Here is a 25,923-nt window from a genome sequence, read left to right on the forward strand (position 1 = left end):
TCCCTCTTTGGTGTAGTGGTTAAGTGTGCGGACTCTTATCTGGGAGAACCAGGTTTGATTCCCCACTCCTCCACTTGCACCTGCTGGAATGGCCTTGGGTCAGCCATAGCTCTGGCAGAGGTTGTCCTTGAAAGGGCAGCTGCTGGGAGAGCCCTCTCCAGCCCCACCCACCTCACAGGGTGTCTGTTGTGAGGGGAGAAGACATAGGAGATTGTAAGCCGCTCTGAGTCTCTGATTCAGGGAGAAGGGCGGGATATAAATCTGCAGTTCTTCTTCTTATTATTAATACCTATAGAAAGTAGAGAATATTACTGTAAACCCAGAGTTTCACAAACTCAGGCTTCTGACTTCATGGTAGCCCAAATATATATTAAGACACAGGCTTCACTAGGAATGAAAACCTACTTAGAGGAGCTGCTGCTTCTACAAAACAGAATGCACCTCTCAATCCAAGTCAAAGCTGAAACTGGTATGGTGCTGGCTGTCAAGGAACTCACTGTAAATTCATAGTTACTCCCTGGATGAGTTAGTCTGACCCAGTTGAGGAGTTCAGTGATATTGCTGCAGAGAATGGCTTGCATGTTCCTCTATTGCCACACTATCTACCTTTGTCGATTCAGACTTCTAGCAAGCTTATACTGACTGATGGAGGAGTTGAAGTAAAGGGTAGTAAGATGTGGCTGACTTTCCATCCATGTATCTTTCTCCTGCCCTTGCTTCAAGGAGCTCCCTTTGCCAGGGGTGCATTGCATACTGACACTGTAGGCAGGAAACAATTGTGTCAGTGAACCCCAACAAATAATTTTCATCCCTATATGAGCAGCAGTTTTCACTCACCTCCAGCCCCCTTTTCAATTGCACTGCTACATGTTTGGCACTAGATGGCCTACATCAACTGTTCTATCACTGTGGAAATTTAATATGCAATCAAAATCTAACCACAAAATTAGAATCTAAATATCTTCACAGGGAAGTGAAAACAATGTCACTTCCATCTTTATGGGAACTGGAGTAGTGACAATAGTCGTTTAGCAGAAGAAAGCAAGCATATTTGAAAATGGAGAATTTTCATTCAGCACGTAGATGTGTTTTATTGGATGGCAAAACCCTACAGTGGAGAGGGGATGACAGATTTCAGCTAGAAGTATGGTAGTATGAGCAGTGTGATCCAATTTGGAATCTACAAGCAGCAGCCTATGCACAGCCATGTGCAGGAACTCTTATGAAGCCACCATTATGCAGCCATTAAGCAGAAGCAGCTATTGCTTTGAGTCCAGTTAATTTCCGTATCTAACGAGAGGAGCTTTGATTCTCAAAAGCTTATACCTTGAACATCTTGTTGGTTTCTCAGGGCCTACTGGATTTGAATCCAGCTTTTCTACTGCAGACTGACAGCATGTCTCATACATCTGAGTCTAGCACATGCTTACTCTGAGATAAACCCCACTATGTTAATTGAGGCCAAGTTTCAAGTGAGTGTTCATGGGACTGTAGCCTTAAACGAAATAATCCCATTGAAACCAACGAGTAGGATTGGACAGAAATGGGAAGTTGCTTTACACAGAGCCAAATCAGTGGCTCATTTAACTCAGTATTGTCCTCTTCATCTGGCAGCAAAACAAATAGGAATTTTGTGGCCCCTTAAAGACAAACTAAATTTTATTCCAGCATAAATTTGGGTGGACAAGCCAGCACCCATATGAAGCAGCATTGTAGGATATTGGGCAGAGAAAAATTGTACATCCCTAATGGATTCATAATTTTTAAATTCATGCAAAATACCTGAAGTTCTCTGATATAGGTACATATTTGTGATTAGTACATTTCAAATGTAGATTTTACTGATGACAAGGAAAATTACAGCTTCAGGTGCACAGGCTGTGGAACTGAGGCAAATTCCCAATTCAGCCTCTGTGGCTATTTTCAGGTATTATAGTTAGATGTTTTTATGTGGATACATGTTGCTCAGCAGTTACAACACAGTTTTCAATCTTTCACTATCATTATGCCATATGTTTAATATTAATCCTGGAAAAACTGTTCCTGTACTAATTAGTAACATACAAACATTCCTCTGTTCAAATTACAATTTAGTCAAATTGCAAACACCTCCCCAGAGCCCCAGACACTGTAGATCAATTTCCCATTATTCCCTATGGGAATCGTTCTCCATAGGGAATAATAGAGTGCCCAGTAGACATTTCCCTCCCCCCCTGGCTTTCTAAAGTTGGGGGGGGGGAGGGCCTCCAAACTGGGGAATGCCCTGCCCACACCTGGGGATTTGTGAACCCGTTGAGAAACCGTGCCAAAATAACAAACAAAATTATTAATTCATGTATAATTGTTTAAGTATGAAACTTCAAAGCACTGATTGCAAAATTATCCAATTATCCAATTCAGCAATTAATATAGTCAGGTAAGTACATGTGATTCATTTACAAAACACATCTAAGCACAAACTTAATTAGAACAAATTGCTGAAAGTGCTTAGTGCTACAAAGTGCTTGTAAGTCAAAGTGCCTGTACAGATTTTTCTTCCAAGAAGGAATATATCTGAAGATTCCTCGACATCCCTCTGACGGAGCCTGGAGTCGGCAGGACGTTTGTCGCACCGTTTCCACTGTCTTTATCAAAGAGGGATATCCAAATTGATGTATTTCACAATAGCACTATGGATAAAGACTGAAGCTAATACAAGCACGCAATATCATTCCTATGAATAGAAATGATACTATATATCTTCTCTGCTGTATTTCTTCACACCTGGGGATTGGCAACCCTCCCTTTCTCTCTCTCTCTCTCTCACACACACACACACACAGGTTCTGGTTACTTGCTCTGAATGTGCTGGTCTGGCATGGGACGTGAGGGAGGGGTTGGCGATATGGCTGGTGCACCGGACGCCTAATGCACCAGCCAGTGCCTTACCTTCCCTGATGGAGGTAGCAGGCTGGGCATTGGAGTACCCAAGGCTAGTCATCCTGGGTGACTTCAATGTCCATGCTGGTGATGCGATCTCCAGCCAGACGATGGACCTAGTGTCATCCATGGTGACACTGGGGCTCTCCCAATATGTTACATCGCCCACCCACCAGGCAGGGCACGTTAGACTTGATCTTTGCGGCAGGGGTTTCAGTGGATGATATTACTGTGGAAGCAGTGCCATGGTCGGACCACCTCACCCTTAAGGTTCATGTGGATGTCCCACCCCAAGCCTGTTTAGGCGGCGAGCATATTTTGGCTCGCCTGTAGAGCCCAATGGACCCAGAGCGGTTCCAAAGGGCTCTATGGGATCCGTGGCCCCCTGGTGATTCTCTCAATAACCTGGTTGAGTCTCGGAATGGCCGGCTCTCCAGAGCCATCGATGAGATCGCACCTCTGCACCCTCAGATTAAGCTGGTGCCGTGGTATACTCTGGAATTGTGGCAGCTGAATTGTGGCTCAGACAGCTAGAGAGGCAATGGCGGCATGCTCGAGACAAAGTGACTAGAACATCTTATAGAGAGTTTATGAGATCCTATGAGATGGCAGTCAAAGCCACAAAGAAAACATACTTTGCGGCCAAGATTGCGTCTGCAAATTTGTGCCCGGCACAATTGTTTAGGACAATTCAGACTCTTAAAACAGCAGGCCAAATGCTAGGGAATTGGAGATAGGCTGTGCCCGGCACAATTGTTTAGGACAATTCAGACTCTTAAAACAGCAGGGCAGGCCAGGGAATTGGAGATAGGCTGTGAGGCTTTTGCAGAATTTTTTGCAGATAAAATCTCATCACTCTGTCGCGTCCTCCCCGCCACATTGGAGACAGTATGTGAACTCGAGGCTCCGTGCCTGTCTTCTGGACCAGTTCTGGACTGCTTCAACATGCTCACCCTGGAGGAAGTTGACAGAATCCTCACCGTATGCCCAACAACTTGCGATTTGAACCCTTGCCCTTCCTGGCTAATTAAAGCTTGCCAGAGGGAGCTTAAATGTCCTATACGGGATATTGTAAATAGATCCCTCTGGGAGGGGCTTTTTCCAACATCTCTTAAAGTGGCTTTGGTACGTTCTTTCTAAAAAAAAGTTACATCAGATCCAGCTGAATTGGCAAAGTACCGGCCAGTCTTGATTTTACCCTTTTTGGGTAAAATTATTGAGAGGGCAGTGGCGCTACAGTTACAGGGGTTTCTGGATGATGCTTCCGTTCTAGAAACCCACCAATCTGGCTTTCGCCCAGGTCATGGGATGGTGACAGTGCTGGTCGCCCTGGTGGATGACCTCTGGATTGAGGTGGCTTGGCGGTGCTGATGTTAGACCTATTGGCTGCATTTGATACGGTCGACCATTGGCTACGGGGATTCAGGGGTCGGCCTTGCAATGGCTTTCCTCTTCCCTTGATGGTCGGGGACAAAGGGTGGCGATTGGGGGAGACCTGTCCTGGAGGCACCCACTTAATTGTGGGGTGTCACAGGGGGCGGTGCTCTCCCCAATGTTGTTCAACATCTACATGTGCCCCCTTGCCCAGATTGCCCGGGGGTATGGGTTGGGTTGTCACCAATATGCTGATGACACCCAACTCTATCTACTAATGGACGGACGGCCTGACTATGTCCCAGAAAACCTAGATCTGGCACTGCAGGCTGTGGGTGGTGACTCAGGCTGAGTAGGTTGAAGCTGAATCCAGTGAAGACAGAGGTCTTTTGCCTGAGTCAGGGTGGTCTGGAAACGGAAATCCCCCTACCAGCATTTGATGGTGCACCATTGAAAATAGCACGCAAGGTCAAGAGCTTGGGGGTGCTATTGGAGCCGGCCCTGTTAATGGAGGCCCAGATAGCAACCACTGCTAAATCCGCTTTATTTCATCTTAGTTGGGCGAAGCAGTTGGTCCCCTTCCTGGGCTGCGATGACCTGGTAACAGTGGTCCATGCAATGGTCACCTCGAGGTTGGACTACTGTAATGCCCTCTACATGGGACTGCCCCTGTGCCAAACCCGAAAACTACAGCTAGTGCAGAACGCAGTGACCAGGCTGTTATTGGGGCTCCCTAGATGGGAGCACATACAGCTGAGGCTGCGGGAATTGCACTGGCTGCCAATAGTGTACTGAATTCGCTACAAGGTGCTGGTTATTACCTTTAAAGCCCTATATGGCCAAGGACCTGCCTACCTTAGGGACCGTCTCTCCCCATATATTCCCCAGAGGGTACTATGATCTGGCTCGCAAAATCTATTGGTAATCCCCGAGCCGAGGAAGGCCAAACTGAAAATCACCAGAGATAGGGCCTTCTTGATTGTAGCCCCCCACTGGTGGAACCAATTGCCAGAGAAGGTGTGGGCCTTGCGGAGCCTTGCCCTGTTCCACAGGGCCTGCAAGACTACTCTTTTCCAGCTGGTCTATACTTAAGAAGGAATCTACTGTAGAAGAATACCGTCAACACGGAAAAACTGTAAAATGTGTAACATCAAGATTTTAGCTCCAAACCAATTTAAATGGTTTTAATGTTTGATTTGTAATATATGATTTTAATGTATGAATTATAATATGTATTAATGATCTTTTATATGTATTGTGATTGTTGAAGTTTTTATGCTGTGAGCCGCCTTAGCCTGCTACAGCGGGGAGGGCGGGATATAAATTAAATATTATTATTATTATTATTATGAAAACGAAAGCAAAATAAACAGAAGCTGCTGCTGACGGTTCCCCATGAAGTGCTTCCTGTTTCCTGCTCAACTTTAAAGGCACACAAACAACAGAAACACACACACACATTTTAAAATGACACCTGTTTGCAGGTTTCTAAACCTGCCAGCGCTGTAGAGGTATATGGTGGCTGTGGGGGGGGGGGGCTTCCTCCCACTGGCCAGCTAGCTGGGGGTGGGGGGAAGCCTATAAAACCGGGGAATCCCCTGCTGGGACCCGGGGATCAAGAAGCCTATTCTGAGGGGAAGGTTGTCCAGCCTCAGAAGCGATTGGAGGAGCAAAGGGAAAAAGGATGCTGCTGTTACTGCACGTATGAACAGCCACAAAGCTGGATGGCAGAGTGAGCATTGGGGCAAGTGGGGAACGGTGACCTCCTTTCCCTTCTCCCTCCCCCACATGGGTTGTGGGAAGACAAAAAGCACCACTTGGAGTTTTCAGAAACAGCCTCTCTGTCAGGCCTTCCCCTCAGCCCCACTGTTTCTGTGGGAAATGCAGGAGGAATAAGAACTGGTCATAGGGGGATCTGGGAGAACCATGTTAAGACCCCTTCTTCTCTTGAGCCAAGATTCTGCTGCCTGGGTCACTCAGGGCCAATTGCTCAGCCTAGACCACCTTGTTGTTCGTAGGGATGAGGTGGTGGAGGGGGGAGTCCAGTGCACCTCCTTGAGTACTTCAAAGACAGGACAAGAAAAGAGAGGAAACAGAGAGAGAGACAGATTGCAGCTGTGCTTGGCTGTTGAGGATGGGCATATGAAGGGTACTGAAAAACTACCTTATTTACTTGCAAAAAACAATGACTTGGCTCCTGAAAGCACTATACATAAAAAAAGTTACTAATTTGTATGGAAATGTAAGCTCCTCCCCCCTTTTATGGTATCCCTTAGGAAGAAATCTAATCTTGCATATGATTATATACATTTATTTTGTGGATTCCCTATAAAATCAGTTGCTTTCATTCTTAGGAATCAATTGTTTTTGTTTGTATTTTTAGTAAAAATAATATAAATAATTGGGTTTGCCTGTGGCATTTATGAAGTTTATATCTCTGATAACTGATATTACATTTTATGGCACACATAGCAGAGCCAGACAACATTGTGTTGATGTCAGATCCAACTCTGATAACAAATGAGTTTGACACCTCTGCTAGCACTTCAACAAAGTAAACTTTTATCCAGTACTTTGTTTTCTACTGCACTGCAATGTTTTGAGCATGTGTGTTCTTGCACTACTTCCCTGGGCCAGAACCTTTCCTTCTCCCCAGTGTACCCAGGCCAGCTTACAAAAGGCAGGGCTTTCCTTTGTGGTCTTTACCCTTCTAGTGTGTGGTTCTAATATTCCACTTTTGTCCATTTCACATGGCTGGCTCAGGCTTTCTAAATTGGATCACAAACACTGTTGTGTGGGAACTTTTAGTTTGACCCTATAGGATCTGAGCATGCAGCAACATGATGAATTTTGACAGTTGCACGGGTTTAGAAGCAATGCCCTCCAAATAATATATGATCTACTTGTGACAATGTTGAAGAAGATTCAGAATCAGGTGAAGTGCATGCATACACTAATAGCTTAGGCAGCTAGCCAGCTGCCAGGCACAACTGTGTAGTTGTAAAGGCACTCAAGTTATTGCTTATTCACCTTGTGAACAGATCATTGTGACTGTATGGATTGCTTGACAAAATGGATGCTGCAAGTGGAGCAATTTGATTTTGAAATAAATGAAATAGAACCATCACTTGTGTAACAGTTCCCAACAACCTGGAAGAAATATGTCCTGCCCCTTTAATACAGGCTTAATAGGATGATATTTACCAGGTAGTGTTATTTGCTCCCCTGGAAGAAAAGGGTTTACTTGCTCTTTTAACACATTAAACCTGTGCTAGAGGTACAGGGCTTTGTTTTTCTCCAGGATATTGGCAGCCCTGCTAATGCATATTGTGTGAAGGAGATGAAGAATAACTGCATTGTATCAATAATCTGACATTTCCTTGGGATACAAGAACTGAGAAGTGATTTCCTTAACTTTCAATTTGTTGAGGATCTGGTATGCAATCATATGTCCATCAGTACCTTTACTGGCATAAAGCAATCATATGGTCATATCCAGGTCTCGGATTCAGTGGGAGCTCACAGAAGCACAGCTCCCGAACCTTTCTGAGAGTTCCTCCTCCTCCTTCTGAGAGTTCCACCTCCTTGTTCATTGAATAGTAAGTGCAGCTGCATAGCAATCCGTGGATGAGTTTCACCGCCTATTTTTCTACGAAATGACCCCTGGTCATGTCAGGAATCAGCTACAATTATTTCATTTGCAAGTTTGGAGTTAGGGCAGAGCTTCTTGATTGCAAAATGTGCACAACACAATTCTGTCCTTGACACTCTCATAGACTTGATTATAATTTACGTACTATATTTAACATTCTGTAGATCTACAAACTATATATTTATTCATAACTATAATATCTGGTGTATAGCTGAAAGCAACTAAATAGATGACTAATTATGTGAACTGTAATTAAAAAAGAGAAACAACCTTATAGCTTAACCATCAGTACCTTTCTGGATGGCTGTTTCCCCCTGTTTCTATTGTGGACTTCATTGGTAAATTATAATGTAGATACTAAGGCTTCTTAACGAAGGAAGCAAAATTAAAGCAGCTGATTGAGGCAATTTTGAATGAGATTGCTCTGCTCAAGAAAGCAAAGCAATTAAAATAGGGGGATGTCTTTTCTGACTAATTAAACATCTGACAACATGTGCCTCATGTCACTTCTCTCCAATCTTCATTTATTTGTTTAATATTGTTTTGAAAAAGAATACCTCCTCAAATGTACATAAGCCATCTGTTGTTCTCGCTGACTCATTGCGTGCTGCAGTATTATGCATCTGCAAACCATCCTCACCCCATGTATCAAGCAAGGACATTAGATCCATAAAAGTAGTTGGCTCTAGGTTTGAAATTTCCTTGTAGAGGTTATTTCATACATTGTACAAAGGCATGTGTGGAGCAACATCCACCTTACAGATCCTGGTAGCATTATTCTAGGATTTTTAAAAATGGCTTTTACTTGAGGGAAGCATTAAAGCAGATTTAGTTCTGCTATGAAAACCAATAGATACTGTGTGTTTAGGTATGCCATGGATTGGGTCTATTGGCCATCACTTACCCTTGGTCTGTCAAATCAACATTTGGGTTGAGGGATAGGATATGTCTATGTTCTTATTCAGGTTAGAACGGATAAAAGGAAGTACTTCTTGATTAACATGTGGAATTCACTGCCACAGGAGGTGGTGGCAGCTACAAGCACAGCCAGCTTCAAGAGGGGATTGGATAAAAATATGGAACAGAGGTCCATCAGTGGCTATTAGCCACTGTGTGTGTGTGTGTGTGTCTGTGTGTGTATTGGCAACTGTGTGATACAGAGTGTTGGACTGGATGGGCCTTTGGCCTGATCCAACATGGCTTCTCTTATGTTCTTATTCAGGTGGAAATTCAACACCTACTGTTTCTCCACTCATTTTCTATGTACACATCTAACCAATTTTTAATCTGGTGTTTCTAACACACTAACATAGTAAACGTCCAGGCATAAAACCAACAGACTCAACTTCCCCCATCACTAATTTAATTTACAGTGACTTTCATTCAAATACATTAATCAGAGACATATTGTTCCACTCATCAAGTGCAGCAAATGTCTCAGAAAATGTTCAACAAAAATAAGGATAATTTTACTTTTGTTATTGTTTATATTTATTATTTCATAGAGTCATAGAGCTGAATCAAGAATATAATGTGGAATCTTATAAAAAGCCTTACTGAAATCAACATAAACTACATCTACAGCATTCTTCTGATCCAGCAAGGTAACCATGGGGTCGCAGAGTTGGACTCGACTGTGCGACTGAACAACAACAAAAAAGATAAGGTTAGTTTGTTTATTTGGGTTGGATATATTTCTTGTTTTTATATGTATCATAGAGAGCCTCAATCATAGTAAATGCATGCATGAAGATGCTTTCTTAAATTCAAATTAACACCTGTTTCTGAAAAAAATGCATTTCTGCGTGATAAAGAATTTGTATGCCGCATCTCCAGAACTTGCATGAGGCAGTTCTTTTGCACCTCCATAAGTATCTACTTAAATGCTGTAGTAGAATGCTTTAGTGGGTCACTGTGATTAGTTAAGGTCAATGATTAGTTAAGGCAGAGATTTGTTAGGTGACTATTCAAAAAGTGATTAGTTAAGGCCAGGCCTCAGATTCAGCGGGAGCTCACAGGAGTGCCACTCCTGAACCTTTCTGACCGTTCCACCTTCTCCTTCTGAGAGTTTCACCTCCTTGTCCATTGAATAGTAGGTGTAGCTGCATAACAATCCCTGGATGAGCTCCACCACCTTTTTTTCCTACAAAACAACCCCTGGTTAAGGCACATCTAGTAAGTTTTTGCCTGGGTATTAACATGTTGCTCTGATCATGCAGCACTTTGCCTTTTATGATTACATCAGGTGGAAAATATATAAGCAGAGATTATATAGTATTTCTTTAAATATGTGTTTTCTTAAGTATGTATTTTCACTTACCACTGACCTGCTGTAAATTGGCCCTAGCAGAAGAGAGTTTATCACTGGGCAAACAAGATGTGCCCTGCCCTGTCATGAGCCCTGACAAGGAGGAGCTGGAAGGGTTAACAGACCTGGAAGAGTTGCCAACCAGTTCCTCAACTGAACAAACAGCAGCTGGTCCATCAATCACTCTCCAGGCACCAGTGTCAGCTGTTGATGATCAATCTCCTCCAAGCTCTCCTCCTCCCATCTCAAGAGTTTGAAGCAGGCTCCAGAAAGAACTTTCTGAGCGAAGACATGAGGCATGCCAATGCTTCAGATCTCTCAGCCCTGAGTTCTAGGAGAATCACTGCCACCCAGGGAGCAGGCTGATTGAGACTCCCATATCGCTCCCACCCAGGACCTGGTAACCTTGTGGAAGCAACAAGTCTATTCTCTGGCTTGCATCCACGCTCCCTCCTGATCTGCTTGATTTCTTTGGTACCCTGACGTTTTTGGCTTTTGGACATTGACTTCTGGTTTGTGATTCTGAATTGGTGACTTGGCTCCTGCTTGACCTCCTGGACTTTGACATTGGACTTGCTTTGGACTCCTGCCTGCCTGCACCCTGAGAACGTGACATGCCCAGAGTCCAGTAAGATGCCCAAATAAGTAAGCTGGTTGGCAGGATCCTCCATTTTTTCATGGACCAGCGGAACACCCCCATTTGGATGCCAGAGCCTGAAATGTGGAAAGGCAGTGAGCACAGTTGGTGTATCCAGCCAGCCCAACAGATAGAAAAATCATCCAAGTAGTCCAGTGTCGAACTGAAAAACAAAGGCAAAATGTGAGTATACACAGTTTAGTTTCTAAAAGTGATATGCAAGACTGAAGAAAGCATTTACTGTTCATGTGTGCAGAAGTTAAGATATGACAACTCACAGCTTTCATGTTTTATAAAATAGGTGAATATGTGAATACCTTTCATCTTAAATCAATAGTTTGTTCATTCCAGAATTTCTTTTTAAAAGAGAGACCATTCAGTAACTGTGACTGCTAAGGGGAACCTGAGGGGGTTGCCAATTCTGATAGGGAGCTCCTGGGAATCTGGGGGCTGAGACTGGGGAGGGTGGAGTTTGGTGAAAAGAAGGAGCTGAGTAGGGATCATGTGATGCCATAGAGTCTACCCTCTAAAGCTTCATTTTGTCCAGGGGATTTGATCTTTGTAGTATACACATAAGATCCAAAATTCAGTCCTAAAATTTCCAATTCAAGAGGAGACTGACAGACGGAATCAGGAAAGATTGGGTTATCTTTTTCTGGTATTTTTGCACCTGGAAGTCATGGTGACCTCTGGCAACTCTTACTGGGTGACTAAAGCCTGCCTCTTGTCCTCCCAACTTCTGGTATTCCTTGGAGGTCTCCCATCCAAGTATTTGACAGAGAGGATCCTGCTTGGCTTCCAAGATCAGACAAGATTGGGCTTGCCTGGGCTATCCAGGTCAGGGCTAGTTCTTTGGGTTCTTGGCCAGAGGAAGATCTTTCCTGATTCCTTCCGTCAGTCTCCTCTTGAACGGGAGATTTTAAGGCTGAATGTCGGATCTTATGTGTATCATAACTCTTCCTCTTTCCTGGGCAGATTATAAAGTTTCTCCTTCAACCAACCCCTTGTAAATTTTTCAGAAACTCCAGGGATTCCTAGAAAATACTGGCTTTGATATAATAGAGAATAGAAGTTTCTGAAATATCCTGACAATACAGAATACTTTTTAAAAAGATTAATGAACAGTCAATATGAATTTTCAAGGTTTTAATTTTCAAAAACGTAAGCATTTTTGTATCTTAGTATAACTGACAAACTTTTCAGAGAATACCTTTAGGACCAATTTCAAGATACCAAAATGCAGCTTTAGTTTGTATTCCTGTTGCCTTGCTATTTATTGGGGGCACAATTTGTAATCAGTTGAGCAAATTCCCAATGATTTCTACATTTGAGTCTGATATCACTGCCACTAAATCAGTGATGAGATGAAATCAGTTTCAGCTGCATCATGCGCTTGTTAATTTTGTTCATAAATAAACAGTGCACATAATGATATGTGAGTGTGCATATACATATACACAATGAACCTGCAACAGGAATGCTGCATAGGTCAAGGTCTAAAATAGGTCAAGGCGATTGTAATAAAACAGTCAGTTGCACTTCTACCCTAAAGTCTACTATATGGCCCAAATCTGCAAACAGAAAAGGCCTGTGCACTTACTACCACTTCTGGGTTTTTTAATGTCCTTGATAATTTCTGTAAATTTCACACGCCTCTTTTCAAGCTGTCTTGAAAAACTGTGTTTACTGCGGTTACTTATTATGACTAAATCCCACTTACCTGAAATGCTATAAATACATTTAGGTGCAGCAAACCCCCTCAAAACATTGCAAAACAAAGAATAAAAAGGATAATTTTCCTTCAGTGATTTTTGCATTTCAGCTTAATTGGTTTATATATAATAGTTTCGACTGGGAGGGAGAGTTGATCTCTCTTGCATTACATTCCAGGAGTAGCAGCTTTTAATTGCTTTTTCACTGAATATGACTTTTTATTATAGCTTGCAGAGTATTTGAAATGCACATCTTGGATATGTTTTTGTACGTAGTATAGTGATCCTTAGTCATAGTAAAAAAATGCCTAAAGATACTTTTAAAGTTCAGCACTGGGATAGTAATCCAGACATTGACACGCAGCTTCTTCTCCAACAGCAAACTCATCTCTAGGCAGATTTGAATACATTCTCTCATAGCATTCTCTTAAACTTAAAGCCACATGCCAGAAACGAAAGGTTTCTTAAAAGCCCATCTCATGCATTATAATCCTCCAGTCACTGCCATTGTTCTGACACCGCTTATTTCAGAAGACCTCGCATGATAATTGGCCTCTTTAATGTACAGCAACCTTGGCAAGCCCCTGTGCCCAGAAATGCTTCACCCTGCTTTCTTTGCTCTTATGGCTTCTAGTCCACCACTGCCCAATTTTTCCCCTGTGTTATAAGTGCTTCCCTACCTATCAACTTCTATTTCAATTGCAGACAAACTGAACAACAGCTTCTGGCTTAAAGGAGAGTGGGTTACCTTGTGATATAGGAAAAAGAAGGCCCCAGATTCATTCACTGACTGAGAGATGCATTTGCTTTTCTTTTGTCTTCCTCTCTTTTTGTACCTGACATTCTGAAGCCAGCAGGGCAGGCTGTGTCCTTTCTGCCAGCTGCCACTAAGTTTTACTAAAAATGGAAACAGCCGCTATACTATTGACTCTGTAATATGTTTTGCAAGGTCTATATCTCTCATCATCATTGTAGTGTTATTGGCACACTCCTCCATGCAAATACTGGAGCAACAAAATAGTGATTACAGAAGAAACAAGTGAGGAACCTGTAAAAGACTTGCAGGGGACATCTCATTTTCTTCTTCCCCACTATTTCCTCTTGCCCTTCCCTGAACGCCCTATACCAGAGGTGTCAAACTCATTTGTTACAAGGCCCAGATCTGACTTAAATTTCACTTTGTTGGACTGGGCCATGTGTGCCGTAAAATGTAATGCCAGGTACCAGAGAGATAAACTTTATAAAGGACAGCAGCTAGTTAGCTCAGAGGTGGTATGTCCTCATCATGGAGTCTCATGAGCTAGGGGGGAGGGGTGTGCAGAGAAAAACTCACTTGAGAAGACTGGAGACCCAGTAGTGCAGCACTGGGCAGAAACCCTTGCACTGCCTATAGGATGGGGGCAAACCCATTCCCCAGCCTGCTCTAACAATAGTGATTAGAACAACTGGGACCAGTGTATATAGAAAGATTACTATCCCAGTGCTCTAACAATAGGACTGCCAAGCTTCCCCCAGTATGAGGCCCCCGCAACCTGACTGAGCTCTGTCATCATGTGACATGCCCAGCACAATGATGTCATCCAGAAGTGATATCACACTGGGCACATCGAGCTAAGATGCTCTAGCATTTAGGGTAAAAACTCAAATGCAAGAGCATCCCCCCGTGATGTGCTTGGCATGATGATGTCACTTCCGGGTGACATCATTGCTTCATGCATGTGAGAGGACTCCCTCACTGTAGCCAAGTTAAGATTTGGCAACCCTATCCCACAACCATGCTGTGAGCTCAGGCCCCAGGGGGGAAACACGAAGCAGTTGGGAGTTGCAAACTCCCTTCTGGCCCTGAGTCACTGTGGAACAGGACCAGGAAGAAGAATTGAAATAAACTCCTCTCCTGGAGAAGTGGGGATGGGTGGGCCAGGCACAAGGCTGCACGAATGGTGGGACCCAGGCCCAGCAAAGCCTGATAAGCTGGAGATGCCTTTATAGCAACCATGTTCTCTAGCCAAAGCCACTGGGTGACCTTACTTTGAAACTTCAATCCAGCATGAATGCGGCTGTAGCTGTCTCCAATTTACCAGTGAGACTGCTGCTGGAGCAAAGGGATTCTGCTTGACTGCTGTAGACAAGGTTGTGTGCTATGCTGACACCATGATCCCCACAAGCAGTCTCCTGTTTCCTTCCTCACACCAATTGCTGGATAAGAGCCCTGTATTGGCCAGTTGCAGCCCACAGGCAGCATGTTTGACAGGCCTTCCCTATATCTCTTTCCTCTTTACCACCAGCCAATCTGCCTTTATCTTCTCCAGCCCCCGTCTTCAGCCTTTTCTCATGCTAGCAACTTCTGTCCAGAAAATCTATGGCCAATTTGTGCAGTGACAGCACCTGGAAGTAATGTGCCCCGGGCTCTACTATTGATTCCAGTGCTTCCTGCCTGGCCTGCTGGTTGTGGCTAGTGACAGGGCAGGCTTCTGCTGTCTCCCATCTGTTTCCCTGCTGGATACTCTCCCATGGCTGTGGCCTTTCTCTTTCTCATTCCTGCCAGCCCCAACACCCTTCTCCCATTCTCTTTTGATGGTCCTGCCAGCCAGTGTGCCCCACCCTTCTGTTGGCATCACAGAATCCTTCTCAGCCTGGCTGTATTTTCCTCTGGCCACACTGCTCAGGACACCCTGATACTGCTCATGTTTTCCAGGGCCACACTTGCAGCCAAAAATCATCAGTTACAACTAAAGATTGAACAATGAGCCTCCAGTGAAAAGGACCAAGGTGATTTGACAAAATCTCTGCCTGAGACTCTGGAGATGCTGCCAGCCTGAGCAGACAAGACCAACCTTGATGGACCACTATTCTGATTCAAGATAAGGCAGATTCCTGTGCTCACGTGACTGTCACATCAGACTATGTAAAACAGGGATATTATGCTGCCACTATAACAGTAAAGTTGATGCAAGTGTTTAGGTTCAAGGTTCCAGATGGACATGGGGGAGGGACAAAAAACCTCCAACTTTCTTCTCAAAGACCTCATGCTGGGAAAGTGTGCAAATGGACTTTCTGAAGGAGGATGTAGAAATGTTTACACCATGAATATTTTGCAGAGCGAGGAGGTAATCTCTTTCTTCATTGTGTCTAACAGTTTAAAATTTATTATAATGCAGTTTAACAAGGCTGAATTTAGTGGGAGGGAGACCAATTAATTCGGCACATCAATTTTTGTTTGCTGTTGTCAAATGCCATTACAAGAAACTGGTAGATTGCAAATCTGGATCAGGAAATTCTGAAGCAAAAGGAAGAGAGATACGCTGGCTTAGCAATACTGGCAGTAACCTGATTGAGCAATTGCCAATTGAAGGTACTGAAGAGTGCTGTGACCAAGAGAGAACAATTTCTATTACCTGCAGAGGTTAAAACATCAGGTGTCCACACAAAGCTGTTTTTCACAGAAATGCATATGACCAGATATTGTCCCAAACCTTTGCTCATTAAGGCCATGTCCATGTCATTGAACTTCGGAATACCAAGGCATATAAGAACTTATGGCTAATTATGCATTAATTTAATTTGCATTTGTTTGAAATATTATCTATGGTATCTGTACTGTGCACAGCTAAAGAGTGTGTTAGCCTGTCAATTACTGTAGGGAAAAAAATCCCCCCAGATAGGGGTCAAATTTAATTCCTAGATCTTATGCCGTGTATCAAAATATGTAATGATGAAAACCTTATTAACAACATCCTTAGTGTTAAGGTAAAAAGTACAGCTGATTGTGTCCTTTTCTACCCCTCCATGATGACTGTTAATTACTCATTCATTCACATATTCAAACAGAACCTGAAATACAAGGTCAACTGAGTATATTAACTTGTTTTGCAGTCAGTGCTAAGTAAATACAAAATATTATGTGGCATTCAGTTAGGGTTGCCAGACTCCAGGTGGGGCTTGGAGATCTTCCGCTTTTACAGCTGATCTCCAGCTGGCAGAGATCAGCTCCCCTGGAGAAAATGACTGTTTTGAAGGGTGGATTTGATGGCATTGTACCCCGCTGAGGCTCCTCTCCTCCCCAAACTCCGCCCTCTCCTGGATCCACCCCCAAAGTCTTCAGGTATTTTCCAACATAGACCTGGTAACCCTTCACTCAGCTAAGCAAAAGAAGTTGGATCAGATCAGAAATGAAGATCATAAACAGGCACTCAGGAGTTCAAAGTTCCTTCCTAGAGTTCAGGCACAACTGGACTCAGAGAAACTGATTATCTTGCCCTGTGTTAAATGCTAAGATGCAGAGGGCAGGTAAAAGTCCCAAAAAATATTCATCATGAGAACTGTACAGAACATGAAAAGAAACAGGCAAATGCCTAATGATGAGTGTAAAATACCCCAGGGTAGAAAACAACAATGATGTTTGGTTGTTTCACTTTTTATACCATTGAAAACTAAATAAAAAACAAACTGCCACATTGGTACATAATCTTGTTCTAGAGATATTTACAGGTAACTTTACACATTTTTATACACATTTCTGTAACGAATGTCTTCTGGTAAGCTGTTAAATTAAGGACCTTGTGAATCTTCACCGACTCAGAAGGCTGCTGTTAGTGCTGTCTGCCCCAGCTCTATACCAGTATACTACACATTGTTGTTTGGCTCCTTCCAAGAAAAAAATTAATAATATGTGAAAATACAGATACCTGCCCTGAATTTCTGGTGAATGAATTTCCATTCATAGACAGCTAAATTAATGCACAGGGACAAGAGAGGTGTAAAGCAGGAGAAAGAGCTGTGTGTAATTAGGCTGCAACCATATGCACCCTTAGGTGGGAGAAAGCCCCACTGAATTCAGCTAGGCTTTCATCCTAGTAAGCATACACAGGCTTGGGGCATCAGAATATTTAGACAACACTTATGGTCATTACAAACAATGGAAATAACTCTTATTGGCCAATTCCTAAGTATACAGTAGGTGAAACATGAAATAAAGGAAGCAATTCTAAGCAGGTCACCTCAGAAGTAAGTACCATCTACTGGAGCTTACTCCCAGGAAAATGTACTTAGGATTGTAGCCAAAACCACTGTAGAGACCATTGGTTAAGTGTTACGGCCTATGTTCTTCCCCTCTCCTCTAAAGGCAATTGTACACTTTTTGAGCTTAGTTTGTGTGTGTCATATTACCAACTAGCACATGCAGGCACAGTATGATTGTATTTAGTCCTCAAATACTGGCTGAATTTCTGAAAAGAAGATATCTTTTGTTGTTCTCATACATTCAATTGTTTCATGCCTTAAACACTAGATATTTGTAGAAAAAAAATGAAAGAAAAAAGGTACAATTTACAAGTGTCTGTAAAAGTGAATAATGTTAAGAAAATTAATCTAACAAGGATCCACCTAACAACAATAAGAAGAAAATTGAGGCTGCAACTGAAGATTTCAGTCACACATTGGAAGAAGAATTCACAGTCCAGGTTAATTGTGTGACACCACTCTTCTGTGAGTCAGCTTCACAAAAATGGTGCTTCCCTTGAACCGTCTGATTCCTCAGCAAAATACTGCTCAACACGACTGCTGTATCAATTCTCGTCACTTATTTTGACCTGAAACAAGAACATACAAGCTATTGAGAGAAGCAAAAGGAGATGAACCACCTTTTTAAAAAAGAGTTGGTTTCTATATCCCACCCTTCACTATCCAAAGGAGTCTCAGAGCGGCTTACGATCATCTTCCCTTCCTCTCCTCACAACACACTTCTTATGGAATATTTTCCAGTGATCCTTGTTCATAAGAACATTTTATCATTAATTCAATTTGCTTTTGAATTCTGACTACATTGGGGAGTTCAACTGTTATTACTAACAGGTTTTGATATTAATGATGTTCTAGTTTCATTCTTGTGATTAGGTGGGTTACCAGTCTGGCAAATGAAATGCAAATACTCATATTAAAGAATGTGTGTGCATGCACAAGTCAAATAATCATGGAATATATCTGATGGTTATTTCCCTTCCCACTGAGGGACATGATTATAAACAAGCATTTATTTCCCAAAGGTTAAATTTCACAGAGAAATTTAAGCACTACAAAAATACAGAATATATGACCCTTCCCAGTAAATTTTAAATTGCTGGTTTGGCATCCTTCTACTTTTGAACCACAATTATTACAAATTGTACAATATTTTTTGTAAAGAGGCTTTGTAATATTGCAACCTCCTAATATAATGCCGTAATTTTAAAATGCTTTGCCTAATAATCCATTCAATGACTTGTTAACTAAAAGCTTTAGATCACAAGCTTTACACTACAGTTGTTTAGTTAGAAAGATAGTGAAAGCTTTTTTTATTTTTTTGCAAAGCATTTGTGTCAACAGAAGAATGTTTTTAAATGGATCTGCTGGTATTTGTTGTGGATAGTTGATTTGTTGATGATTTGTATCTGTTATTACTTTCTCTCTAGTTTCATTGTGATTTTATAAAACATTTTAGGGTGCCTATATGTCTAAAAGTATGATATAAATAAGCATTATATTTATAGTTTTACAGTTCCGTTTCAATGAAATTTATTTCTAAGTAAATATGTTCATAATTTGTATTAAAATACTTGCACCTAGGACAAAAGTATTACATGTGCAGTAAACTTTATTATGTAGTTACAGAAATAAGGCAGACTGGAAAAATAGATTGTCTTCCAGGAAAACCTCTACTAAATAGCAGAAGTCAATCTTATAAGAACATAAGAGGAGCCAGGGCTATTTTTCTAGCAGGAGCTCCTCTGCATATTAGGCCACGCCCCCTGATATAGCCAATCCACCAAGAGCTTAGAGAACTCTTTGTACAGGGCCTACTGTAAGCTCCAGGAGGATTGTCTACATCAGGGGGCGTGGCGTAATATGCAGAGGAGCTCCTCTTAGAAAAAGAGCCCTGAGAGGAGCCATGTTGGATCAGGCCCATCTAGTTGAACACTCAGTGTCAAACAATGGCCAAGCCCAGGTGCCATCAGGAGGTCCACCAGTGAGTCCACAACTCCAAAAACCCTACCACTGTTGTCTCCCAAACATCAAGAATACAGAGCATCGCTTGCCCCAGACAGAGTTCCATTTATGCATTGTGGCTAATAGCCAAGGATGAACTCCTGCTCCATATATTTATCCAATCCCATCTTGAAGCTGTCCATGCTTGTATCTGCCACCACTTCCTGTAACAGTGAATTCCTTTTTTTTAATTACTCTTTGGGGGAAGTAGAACTTCCTTTTAATCTGTTCTAAGCCTGCTGCTTATTAATTTCATTGTGTGCCCATGAGTTTTTGTGAGAAAGGGAGAAAAATAGTTCTTTCTCCACTTTCTCTATCCCATGCATAATTTTGTAAAACTGCATCACGTCACCACTTAATTGTCATTTTTCCAAACTAAAAAGCCCTAACTTCTTTAACCTTTCTTCATAGGAAAGGTGTTCCTTCCCCCTAATCATCTTAGTTGCTCTTTTCTGCACCTTTTCTGCTATGATGTCTTTTTTCAAAGTACAGTGACCAGAACAGTACACAACATTCCAAATTAAATTGTACCATGTGACTCCAAGATCTCTCTCTTGGTCAGTTACCACCAGTTACCCCATCGACATATGTTTATAGATAGGATATTTTTGCTCCAATATGAGTTACTTTGCACTTGCTCACATTGAACCTCATTTGCCATGCTGATGCCCAGTCATGACAAATCCCACTGGAGGGCTTCCCTGGTTCTCACTTAGGGATGTACATTGTGGGGGATTGGTTTGGGATTTCAAAAAAATCCTGGATCTGAATACCAGTAAAGTATGCAGATCCAGAATTTTTCAGAAATCCCAATTTTTTCCATGTCCAATAGACCTGAAATGGGAAAAAATGGGGAAAACAACCACCACCACCAAGTGGCAAAGCCACAAACACAGCTGAGCAGCAGAAGCACATGGCTCCCTAAAACTTCTCTGCCCAAATTAAAGCAGTTTGCCCTAAATCACAGTGCTGTTCATTAGAACATTTGGTCCTTACAGGCACAACCCTCAAATTTCAAGGGATAAATCAAGGTTTATTTATTTGTTCCAGGTTCAGTGTACAAACCCTTATACTTCCCAGCCAATGACCAAAGTATTAAATAAAATTTTATTTAAAAATAATCTGATAGCTCTGTGTGATAGCTGACTCATGTAGACCCCATCAAAGGGCTTTCGAGGTAAAAGGCAGAGGCAGTCTGCCATTAACTCTCTGCAGAGTCTTCCTTGGTGGTCTTTTTTCCAAATACTGACTGTGCTTGGCTTCCAAGAGCTGGCAAAATTGATATGCTCCCCTTCCCCTGATAACTCTTGATTAAGTAAAATAAAACTCAATAGATACACAGAACACTTGTAGGCCACACAGAAATCAATCTGATACAAACATGTGTCATTTCTTTTCCACCTATATTTATTTTAAGGAAAGAAAACTTAAATTTCCATGCTTCTTGCCTAGAACTTTGTCAAAAAAAGAAAAACAAGAGGAGAGCAGATTTCACTGAATTCTGAATGAGCGAGATCCAGGTGTTATATGGTATGGCCAACTTAAATAAATGCTATTACTTAGTCCAGCAAATGGCTTTACTGAGTCTTCTGAACTGTGCCTTCTAAACTGTGAGCATGCTCCAACAGATACAATTTTCACAACGGGATTTTTTCTGGGCATTGAATCAATTCTGTGGCATTATTGTTTCTGTTAAGAGCTAGTTTGGCAGAAGCTCAACTTTTCATAATTCAAACCAATAAACAATACATCTCTTTATTTTGACCTGCTTGTTCAAAGCCGAGGAAAGGAAGAGTAACTTTTACAGGAAACCTGACAATCTATAAGCAAGATGCAGTCAAGCACTGCATATCAATCAAATCTATAAATCTGTATATAAGCTGTACAGCATACCCAGAGGTGTCAAACATATGGCCCGCGGGCTGGATCAGGCCCACAGAGGGCTCCAATCAGGCCCTCCAGCAACTGGCTGTCATCTGCTTCATTTTCCCTTGCCTGCTTTTTTCGGTTGCCATTTTGTGTTTCTCCTGGGATAAGCCAGAGCAGCAAAGCAGCCTTTCCCTCTCCCCCCTCCCTTTTCCCAAAGGGAGGAGAAGTAAGGAGCAGCCTCAGCCAATGAGGGAGCTTGGCTCTATAGCTCTGCTGGGTGATTAAGTTTGCCAGGCTCAATTAATCACTCTGCAGAACTACTAAGACAAGCCTCTCTTCCTTCTAATGAATGGCTGAGGCTCCTCCTCCTCCTCCTGCCCTGAGGAAAGAAAGAAAGAGAGCCAGAGCTTCCTTTGCCCAATCCCCACCATCAGGAGAGCTACAAAAGAATGCTTTTAAGACTAGCAACGTTTTAGTGAAGGTATGATTTTTGCCTTGCTAGAGAGAGAGAGTTTTGTTGGGCTTGTAACTGGGTCCCCCTCCTCTTTTTCACTGTACTCATGCCCTCCAGTCTTTGTCAATAGGAAAGCATGTGAACTATTTAGAAGAGAAATATCAGCATTAGGCTGAGAGTGTGTTCCACTCCAGGTTTACCCAGCAAATTTTCCTTATTTTTTTCTTTCACATTTTCCTTTGATTGAGGGTCTTGAATTTAGACTTCCCAAAGAGTAGGCTGACACTGACCACTGTAAAATGGCTGTCTCTCTGTTCTTGTTTTTTGGGGGGGAAGTTGTATTTTTTTTTTTTAGCTTTAGCCATTTTTCTGGGGAAAATTATAGTTTTGTAGACAAGCACATAGCCCTCAGTCTGCCATGGTACCTTCACATGTTCTTGACTAATATGTGAAGCAACTTCTATACAAAAGCTCACAGTGCCTAGCCACTTCATGTTCCTCTGGGTCTTAGGCTCAAAGCATTGACCATGAGATGTCTGTAATGTATGTCAATGAATCAAAAGTAGGTTTGCAACGGACTTCCTGTTTGGCTGGAAGACAGTCTGCAGCTCCCTAACAGAGGGGGATTTTATTGTCACTGTTCAGGGTATTAAAGACCCCTGATAAGGTCTATGCTCATTAACCCTAGGCAAGGGTTAACCCAAGACGACTTATCTTCCTTTAATGCTGTTGATATCGAACTGGAGCAGTCAGGGAGCTGACTCCTTCATTTCTTGATGTCCGGCAATGGAATGTCAACCATCGTCTGCAGTGACTCTAAAGTGACTTCGGTCACTTAAGGCTGTTGGAATCCAAGCACGCTAGAAGGACTGATTTTAATTGCAAGAAAATAGCAGCCGGGGGAGTTGAGAACATCTAAAAGGTAGACTCATCATTCTTATCTTCACTCTGAGAGACTTTGAATATAGTTTAAACACTGAGTGGATTAATAACAGACGAAGGCAAAGCATAATTGAATGGAAAAAAAAACTTTTACCTTGTTAAGCTGAGCTCTGTGGCTTTGGATGTGAACAACAGCAAAAAAAAAAAAAAAACCTTTCAAGATAAGAGTGAAAGTTGGCAATGGGAGGCTGGTGACGCAGAAGAAAGAAAAGAGAGTTGCCGTGTATATATGCCCATAAACTGCAGAACCTAGAATGAACTGAGCTGAGTGGGGGCACAGCAGGAAAAGAATTCAGCTTGGGAAAACTGAACGCCGTAAAAACAATTGCCTTCAAAGATATTTTGGAGAAAGGACATATTGTTGTGAATTTTTGTGGTTGCGGTTTCTTCATGCAGCTCAAAAAACTGCGAGATTAGACACGAGATCAGTCTAAGCTGTGACAGGAAGTGAAACTAAAAGGGGCTGGACAATAAATCAGAGCCTATAAGGACAACAAGAGCTGTGACATCCGACCTTTGAACTAGGAAGGAATTGAGTCCAAGACTCAGATCAAGAAAGACGAAGAGAGACCTCTCTAGGCTGGAACTGTACCATAGAGAAATAACGATTGCCATTTTAAAAGGGAGAAAAACTGTCAAAATTGTTAAAATTCAATATCTTTGCTCAGGAAGAAGGGAGAAAAACGAAACTAGTCTCATCTGAAAGAACTGGCTCTAAGCTATTGGATTGGATGCTAAATTTTATGTGGGGATTTTTTTAAGGTTTGGTGATTTTTTATATGTCAGTAGAAAGAACAACACGTGCAAGAGCCCAATCATTTGACAAGATGCAGGCTCAATTTGACGCTCTGGAGGCAAAAATGTTAAAAGCTATGGACAAATTGCATTTGGCAATAAAAAAAGATATTAAAAAAGAAGTTGGAGACCTTAAGAAGGAGATAGAGAATTTTAAGGAAGAGACTCAAAATAAAGTGAAAGAGGTAGAGATGAAAGTGGATACACAGGCCTCTGCCTTGCTAAAAATTCAAGAAAAGGTCATAATACACGACTGTAAGTTGCTGGAGTCACAAGTGCGTCTAAGAGGGGTACCTGAAAAAGAAGACACAGACTTAAAAGGCTATATGGTGGATATCATCACTGAGTACATAGAAGAAGACCCTGACAGATTTAAGAGTATGTTGGAGGGTGCCTACAGAGTCAACTCAGTTTATGCGAAAAATAAAGGTCTGCCAAGAGACATCGTCATAAGATTAAGATCAAAAGAAGTGGCAGAGAAAATTTTGAGGAAAGGGTACCAAAAAGCCTGGGCAATAGAAGGGAGCAGAGTTAAAATAATGAAAGAGCTACCAAGAGAAGTGATCAGCGATAGGAAAAAGTACAAGAAGCTAACCGATCAGTTGCGTGCAGAGGGCACAAGATATAGATGGATAATACCAGAGGGTCTTGGATTTGAACAAAATGGCAAAAGGATTACAATAAGAAGCGAACAAGAGATGCATAGCTTTTTTGAAGAAAATAAAGAACCAACATCATAATGGAGTACAAATTACTATCTTGGAATATAAATGGACTAAATTCACCACAGAAAAGAAGGAGAACATTTCATTGGATTAAAAAGCAAAAATGTAATATAATTTGTTTACAGGAAGTTCATATACAACGCAAGGACAGTAAATTTTTGTGGAATAGAAATTTGGGGTTGGAATTTTTTTCACTAGCAGAGCAAAAGAAAAGAGGGGTGGTTTTTTACATTAAAGAACAACTTGACCCAAAATTAATCTTTAAAGACAAAGAAGGAAGATACATTGCTGTTGAGGTGACGATAGAGGCGAAAAAAACGTTACTACTAGGGCTCTATGCACCCAATGGAGCGAAAGACAAATTCTTTAAAGACATAAATAGACAAATGGACGAAGAGACTTATGACCAGGTATTGATGATGGGCGATTTTAATGGGACAATACAAAATAACCTTGACAGATCAAGTCCAAAGAAGAATGATAAAGAAGGGAAGCTGCCCAATTCTTTCTTTGAGTTGATTAAACAGGAAAATCTAGAAGACATTTGGAGAAAGTTCAACCCTGAGGTAAGAGACTATACATTTTTCTCAGCAAGGCATAATTCTTTTTCCAGAATTGACATGTTGTGGGGTTCCCAAGGCTTGGGCCTCATAACAAAAAAAATTGAGATTCTTCCAAAGGTTTGGGCGGACCATAATCCAATATGCTGGTCAACAAAATTGCAAAGAAAATCAAGAAGATGGAGAATTAATGAGGATTTACTACAAAATAAAGACACTGTATCATTCTTAGAAAAGGAGACTGCAGCATTCTTCCAAATAAATGAAACGGATGATATGGAATATCCAACAGTATGGGACACTTATAAAGCAGTAATGAGGGGTATATTAATTACATTGAATAATAAAGACAAAAGAGCAAGAGAAGAAAGGCTGTCAGCACTGCAAAATGAAATAGATAAAAAAGAAAAGGACTTAAAAAAAAGACCAGGGAAGAAAAAATTAATAAAAGAAATTACGATATTACAATCCCAAGTTAAACATTTGCTGAATAAAGAATTAGAATGGAATTTAAAAAATTTGAAACAGAAATCGTTTGAAAGTGCAAACAAACCTGGTAAATACCTGGCCTGGCAATTAAAAAAAAGGAAAGAAAATAAGACTATAAATAAAATCATGGCAAATGGGAAAACAGTAGTGGATCAAGAAGGAATTAAAAGAGAATTCTTTAAATACTATGCAAATTTATTCAAGGGTGTGAATGTAAGTAAAGAAAAAGTGGAAGAGTATCTACGAAACATTCAGGTGGCACCTTTGACGGAACATATGAAAAAGATATTAAATGACCCAATAGAGAAAATTGAAATAGAAGCAGCAATAAAAGCAATGCAAGAGGGTAAAGCTCCAGGGCCAGATGGATTCACGTCAAAATTTTACAAATCTCTCAAGGATGAATTAACACCCAAACTGTTGAAGTTGTTAAACACGATAAGAGAAGAAGGGAAAATCCCAAAGAC

General features: G+C 41.6%; 1 protein-coding gene across 2 annotated transcripts in view; it reads right to left on the bottom strand.

The window, feature by feature from the left end:
- Nucleotides 1–17,000: 17,000 nt before the first annotated feature.
- The window catches only part of NKAIN3 (sodium/potassium transporting ATPase interacting 3), a 470,064-nt gene continuing 461,141 nt past the window's right edge, over nt 17,001–25,923 (bottom strand). For both annotated transcript variants that reach the window (XM_060243713.1, XM_060243714.1), the window contains exon 6: nt 17,001–18,190. In XM_060243713.1, the coding sequence (XP_060099696.1) occupies nt 18,177–18,190 (14 nt within the window). In that variant the 3' untranslated portion in view covers nt 17,001–18,176. The remainder of the gene's footprint in view (nt 18,191–25,923) is intronic.

This window comes from Heteronotia binoei, chromosome 7, assembly GCF_032191835.1.
Source record: "Heteronotia binoei isolate CCM8104 ecotype False Entrance Well chromosome 7, APGP_CSIRO_Hbin_v1, whole genome shotgun sequence".
In the NCBI taxonomy this organism is placed as follows: Eukaryota; Metazoa; Chordata; class Lepidosauria; order Squamata; family Gekkonidae; genus Heteronotia; species Heteronotia binoei.